This window comes from Ictalurus punctatus, chromosome 18 (genome assembly GCF_001660625.3).
Source record: "Ictalurus punctatus breed USDA103 chromosome 18, Coco_2.0, whole genome shotgun sequence".
NCBI classification, from domain to species: domain Eukaryota; kingdom Metazoa; phylum Chordata; class Actinopteri; order Siluriformes; family Ictaluridae; genus Ictalurus; species Ictalurus punctatus.
This window is the reverse complement of record NC_030433.2, coordinates 902569-909851: the sequence shown is the minus strand read 5'-3', so window position 1 is coordinate 909851 and position 7283 is coordinate 902569. Positions and strand designations below refer to the sequence as shown.

At 39.9% G+C, this 7283-nt stretch overlaps 1 protein-coding gene across 1 annotated transcript; it reads right to left on the bottom strand.

The window, feature by feature from the left end:
- Positions 1–4822: 4822 nt before the first annotated feature.
- Positions 4823–7283, bottom strand: LOC108278807 (proteinase-activated receptor 2). The gene is made up of 2 exons (XM_017492419.3): positions 7040–7283; positions 4823–6691 (listed from the first exon to the last, which is right to left on the bottom strand). Exons 1-2 carry the CDS (start codon positions 7095–7097, stop codon positions 5586–5588), a joined length of 1164 nt encoding a protein of 387 aa, XP_017347908.1. The 5' UTR covers positions 7098–7283; the 3' UTR covers positions 4823–5585.

The following is a 7283-nucleotide window of genomic DNA, read 5'->3' as shown; positions in this document are numbered from 1 at the left end:
CACAGAAAGTAATGCAAGATCAAACTCCACAATATTTGGAGGAGCTTGCAATGTTTAAAAATTACTGCAGATTTTGGGCCAAGACACATTGATGACATCACAAAGTACATTCATCCACAGCCATCTCTGATGCACATGCGTTGAACATGAGTACAGCTGAACGGTCTCATTTCCCCAACAAACAACTCATGCAATTGCAAGTTTGCTGCAAGAAAAAGCACAAAAAAGCTCCAAGTTTAGAAAAAGACGGAGCAAAATATGCAACTGCGGTTCTATGAAACCCATATGACCAGGAGGTGCAGTGACTTCCCCAACATCAGTGACATGATTCAGTATTCTGGGTGTAAAAATTCATCAATATGGATCGATGCAATGCGTAAACATCAATGCATGTATAAATTTTAAGATGGACCATAGCCGGAGTGGCCAAGCGGGAGGATTCCCAGTGGGCCGCTCATAAATTGGGCCGGCAGATGGAGTCACACCGCCACTGCGCTCCAACACACCGAGACCAGCCTTTCAAATGGCCGTCATGAATTGATCCGTTATATCAATTATGTTCTGCCTTGAAGGGGTCAACAAAAGAAGTTCCTCGATAAAAGGTTCTGACTGAGGAAACTAATGTAGACTGTAAGCTGTGCTTGATTTGCAATATCAGTACTTTCATCCAACTGCAGCACAAAATATTCACTGGCTTGCACTTTTACTAAAAGCTGTGAAGCAGTATAATTGGCCATGTCACCTATGCGTCTGCTCACTGTATTGTCTGACAAAGGCACGAGCAGTTTACAGGCGGTAGTTATAATAACTTAGGACACTAAAAAGACCTTTCTACTGACTCTGGAAAAACACCAGAAGAAATGCCTTCCTAATAGTTTGTTTGCATGGAGGTGGCATTTAATTACAGATTTGGAGATTTGGCACACATCATCTGTAAATCTCTGACCGTAATCCTTGTATGAATTTGACACATGTATAAGCTTCCTTTCCTATTGAACAGCACCTGAGAGAACCATTCTCAGCTGTCAGGATGTGCTCCTCCTGATATTATGGACAAATTTTCTATGATGGAGGTGGGGTTAGGACAAAGATAAAAGCTAAAACGTGTATGATCTTCTTTTTATCTTCAATTTCTTTGGACCCTTTCTCAGTAAACTGCAGTGGAAGTGTACATCAGATTTAGTGTACTCTAAACATCTGAACTAAAGTGGAGCTCTTTTGTGGTCAAATCACACAATTGCATTTCTAAAAAAAAAAAAAAAAAAACAAACAAACCTGTACTAAGGGGAATAAAGAGAAATATGATCAATATGTCCGGGTATTGTGAGCTTCTTCCACAGGCTTTATTTATTTATCTATCTATCTATCTATTTATTTATTTATTAACCACCAGATGGCACAGGGGCGTAACCCGGCCTGGGCATTCTCCGCTTGAAGCTGTTTGTCACCACATATCTGAAAATCAGTAAAAGGAGACAGCATGGAGGCAAGACCAATCAAACAAGGTTTACAGCAAAATATGTGGAAACACTCGAGTCTTATTGGCTGACAGCTCTCACTTCTACCAAACACTAGCTCACACAGTCAGTGTGAAGAAAAATGGATATCCTCTCATTCTGAGCAGGAAAACAAGGTGTGTAAATGTATACATGAGTTTGTGAATATGTATAAGTTACGTGAACGTGACATGAGCAGAGCATAAGGAAAGATAATGTACTTTGTATGGCGCTGTAGCAGCTAAACCCATACAGTGATGATTTAGTTGTTCCTCCCCTTGGCTAGACACCAAACTAACCTAATCTCATGTTAGAAAAATTTTATATTTTAACGGGCTGGTTGTCCTGCAAACAGTAATAATACCCGAGGCAAGTTTTTATGATTAATCCAACTTTCTGCCCGATTTTCAATTAGCCCTTACATGCAAGAAAAAAAATGCATGCAAACATGCCTAGGTAACTAGCTAATAAACTAACTAGCGTGTTGTTGTAGTTCATTAGTTTCCAGTGCTCCACTAGCCCCACCCCTGGATCTGCCAGTGCTTGAAGGAAAGAATTGTCAATTCTCTAAATTGACCTGAAAATAACCATTAGAGAACGTTCTGTATAGGTTCTCTTTAGGTTGTTACAATAAAAATCTGCAACTTTCTGCGAAGGTTAGTTTTTGCTTACAAAAAGAACCTACAGAGAATGTGACCTAGAAAATTATTTGGTTCCAAAAAAAAAAAACCCTAACAAACGGGAACCATATGCTAACGTTAGGGGAACGTTCTGTGTTTGCTGCGAGGATATTTGGGGCTGCATGCATTTCCTCTGCATCCATGTTAAATCTGACCCACAATGCCACAGTCACACACTCAAATAAACGTTGGTCATGTGACCTGCTACACTCTATATTAAATAAAACCTTACTTAAAGAGACCTAAATATTTTAACCAAAATATTATTCGAAGGAGGTACACTTTTAGCACTATTACTCTCTGAACATCATACTCATTACACTTTAATCACTCTTTTTAAAGGCTATATGAGCTCAAATGAACATGAACTTATAACTGAAACATAGAATAAACATCTCAATGAGACATGTCCGTGTGACGATTGCAGTTTTCAATACATAGTCTATAACACATACTCTGGAAAATGTACATGGATGAATCAAAATGAATGAATTAGAGTTATGGTACTAATGTCTTTGAAGTTCCTTTCTATTCTACAATCAATTACAGCAAAATTTCATTATAAAAAAACTTGAAGGGAAAGAGAGAATGAAACAGATAAAAGGGAGAGAGAGAGAGAGAGAGAGAGAGAGAGAGAGAGAGAGAGAGAGAGAGAGAGAGAGAGAGAGAGAGAGAGAGAGAGAGAGAGAGAGAGAGAGAGAGAGAGAGAGAGAGAGAGAGAGAGAGGGTGGGGGTGGGGGAAGAGACAGATAATAGGGGGGCAGGGGAATGAGTTGTTATTCACAACCCTGTCCAGAAACTGGTCAGACCTGCTGCTGCATATTTTCTCACAAAGACAACCGGCCTATTTTTAAAAGGAAGGCAGCCCACACCTGAATAAGGTAAGATAGAGCAGTGAAACCAACACCCTACGTAGTGAAAGAAATCGAAAAACAATGAACCAGGTAGAAAACGTCATGGCTCTGTAAAAGTCCACGCAGTGAGGACAGTCACCTGCACCAGGCATTTATTAGTAGCGTTCTAGTAGGGGAGATAAAGCTGTACTATTAGTTTGGGAAAAGGAAAAAAAAACAATGAAACAAAGACATTTAAACGGAAACGACACCATTTTCATTTAATTGTTTCGTAAATGTTACACATCTTTTAAAAAGAACAGTGAATAGATACTAGTTTCCATCAGCTACTGGTATGCAAATGCTCTGACGAGGAAAAACAAGATACCATCGCCAGAAAAACACCGGCCAAACAAACTGACGCCATCATTATTTATACTATAAATATGTTACCAGTGCACTTTACTTGAACTTTTCTCAGTACAGGGTAATAAAGACTTCCATAGATAATTGTGATTCCAAAAACAACAACAATAACAAATACACTATTAATTTATTATTTTTTTTAAATGGATTTTGTAGCTTCAGACAAATAATAGAGAGAGATAAATGATTCATCAGGAGCCTATTCTGCGCTTCCTCCCCTATTATTACAGGTGCAGGGCTACACACACAGGCTCTTCCACAGTATCTGTGGTGACAGACCATGAGTTTCTCTCTAGTTCTACCGCACACAGAATACATGCCATGCACATAGACACCTTCTCACTGGCTGAATGTAAGTGTTTAAACCTTCAAGCCATGATTCACCTGGAACACTCATTTCCCTGCTTATCTATACCAGTCTAGCATAATGTTTAGAAATGTTTAATATGTTCATGCTATCCCATCACATGCCATTTGACCTCTTTTGCAGAATTATCTCATAACCCAGAGTGTCATAAGGGCATACAGGCACTGGCTGGTGTGATGGTAAGGCTTGGTAAGACGGCAACTTAGGTAGGTGCCTATGTTACTTATGCCAATAAAAAGCCTGGATTGTTTTAGACAGGATCCAAACCAGATATATTTGAGGTAAGAAGAGGTAACGCTCGCCTAGGGCACAAAATGTGCTATGACTGATAGTGACAGTACAATTAGAGTACAAAAGATAATTCCACCCGAGTTCTGGTTATCTCCCAGAGCTACCTAAACTGGTTTGAACATGTTCAGAAGAATTAGAGGGTGAGTGAATGCTGGCATGAGTCTAGAATTTAATTAGCCAACAAATCATTTTTATCAAGATCTGTTTCATAATACAGGTCACTGTCATCATAACTGTCAGGTCATGTGACAATGACTCATGAGACTGTGAACAAAAGCACCTCAGTACACTAGCCACTGCAGACTCTTCAGGTTTCGGTATATTTAAAGGCTCATGAAGACGAGCTCTTTCAGCTCAAGTCTAGCTCACAATCTTTTTGAAAAATGCAACTTAAATGGGCGTGGATGGCTGTAAGAAGAAGGGAGGGGAGTGGGCGTGGCACGCAGTCTCGTGAATAATTATGAGACACTGAAGCATCAAAGTATTATAGTGCGTTGACAAGTCACTGCTTGTGACGCCGACACGATGTAGATTTTAAACCCAGAAGACAAAAACAGCGGGAAAAAGCTCAGAATTAAGCAGTTTTCTCCTACAGTTAAAGTAATTAAAATGAACAGATGCCAACCTTGTCTTTTATGAGGTGCGGCACAAACACAAAATCTCAGAAAATGCAGTTTAGTGTTTCATGACTCTTTACAAATGTATTAGGAAACAAACCAAAACAATCTATAACATACAAAACATTTATTAAGTGACATTACATAAATATATACAAAAATGAATGTGCCTGTGGTTTTAATTGGGACGTCGATTTAAAACAAGGAGTCAGTACCATCATTCACAGGTCTAGCTCTTTATATACACTCTTTGCATATTTTGCCTGTGGTTGTAGCGGTCCTGAAGCCAAACTTAATTTAAAGACTATTTTAAAAACGGTGCTTTGGAAATAGTTATTCTTCGTGAGCGTCTGGCACAAAAATCACCACACATGATAAAACAACAATAAAATCTGAGGTTTCAGTGGACACTTACAAAAACATGACCACCAAACATGGCGTCAAAGAACAAAGCAAACTCAAATGACTGCTCCAGTCTATTAGAATCAGAAAACATTCACATTTTACATTTAGATTTAAAAAAAAAACAAAAAAACAAAAAAAAACAATATCCCAAACTTAACCAGCTGCACCTTGGAGATATTTGTGTCAAGTTTCAGTCTGTGATTCTGTCCTTGTTTTTGACACAAAGTAACATTTCCAGTATATAAATCACACACACACACACACACACACCCTTTCTTTTATACACACACAGTAAATGAAAGCATGGCTTCTTTCCTACAAAGGTGAATCCACCTATGTGGATTTTTGCTACCTGAGAAAGTCTAAATATTAATCCAAACAGACTCTAATAAAATAATAATTCAGTCAGCCTAGGTAATCTTTAAAAAAAAAAAAAATTCTCGTTTTAAATGTAGTCTATATTGAAGCTCTTAGAGTGTACTGCTATCTGTATGGCTTGTGCCCGTTGTGTAAGTATTACTCTTCTTGGAATACTTCAGCGAACTGAAGGAGACTCTCATCCTCTCCACAGTCCGGCTGCTTCGACACAGGAATGTGTTCTTCACATGTGACCGGAACTCCTCTGACACAAAATAGTACAAAAAGGGATCCAGGCAGCTGTTGAGGCTGGCCAAGCACAAGGTGGTGATGTAGAAGCCATATCCATTGTTAGCAATTCCCCTCCCCAGGAGAGCGTAATGCACCACCAGCATCACGTTGCTAGGAATAAAACAGACCAGGAACGTAACGAGAACTGTAATGATGAGAACAATGGCCCGGTGACGGTTCTTGTTAGCGCTGCTTCCATTCATAGTGGAATGTCCCAGTTTGCGCATCATCATGACGTACGCTGTGATAATAATCACACACGGTATGAAGAAACCCAACCCCGCCATCACCATGAAGTAATAGAATGGCTTCTGTATATCCAGAAAGGTGTTTTTCCCCTCCATGTTTTCCTTTGAGATAACATTGACATCGTGGCAAGTGGTTATGTTAAGCCCGGAGAGTTTGGCCGTTTGCTGGTACAGGAACAGCGGTGTGGTACTGATACAGATAAAAGCCCAGATGCTTATTGATACAACAATAGCCAGTCTATTGTTCGTCCTCTGCTGGGTGAGTGGATGAGCCACCACCCAGTATCGCTGCACACTCAAACAGGTAATGAACAGGATAGAACAGTACATGTTCCCATAGAAGAAGCTCACCATAACTTTACACATCTCCTCTCCAAAAGTCCAGTTGTTGCCATTGACGTGGTAGGCAATCTTTAGCGGGATCCAGATGACAAACAGCAAGTCAGCAAGGGCGAGGTTGGCCATGTAAATGGCCGATGGGTGGATCTTTTTTGATCTGAAGACAAAGACCCAAATTGCTATGGCATTGCCTGGGAGACCCACAGCAAACACCAAAATGTAGACGACAGAAAAGAAAACGGTGGTCAGGCCACTCTTTAACGTGCTTTCTGTAACCGAGTCAACGTAGACCGAGTCCGAATCCTGAAGCCCAATAAAACCTCGCTTTTGGCCATGGATTGCTGAAATAAAGATAGTAAAGAGTAATGTTGGGGCCAGGTCAAAATAGAAACTTCTATACTGTGCTGCTTAAAAATACAATAACACCTCGACACAAGCCCTGGAGGAACCTGGCAGACTTGTGCTGGTTAAATAGGCTACTTTACATGATTAACAACACGTCATAAAAGCCTGTTCAAACAAAAATAAAGAAAATAAACAAAGAAAGAAATGATTAAAGACTAATACTTTGATCTATTCACAGGGAAACCTGTTTGAAGTTCACACAGATTAACAAGTTTAGTTCACCTTTCCCTAACCACCCAGACAGAACCACTGCACAAACAAAACCCCTGGAAACAAAAGCTTACCTGACGACGAAATACAGGCGAAAAACACCAGCAAACGCGGGAATGCAACTGCAGACATGATGCACTACTTTAAGATAATAACTCTAGTAAAAAAAATAATATTAAATAAGAAAAGACTACTGCAGCTTCCCGAGTTGAGTCCCGAGGGACCAAAACAAACTAACCGTGAGAATGACCAGCTCGCCTTGTACTTTAAACTCCTGCGTGGATATATCAGAAGCTCCAGCAGGTCACGCCCACGCCA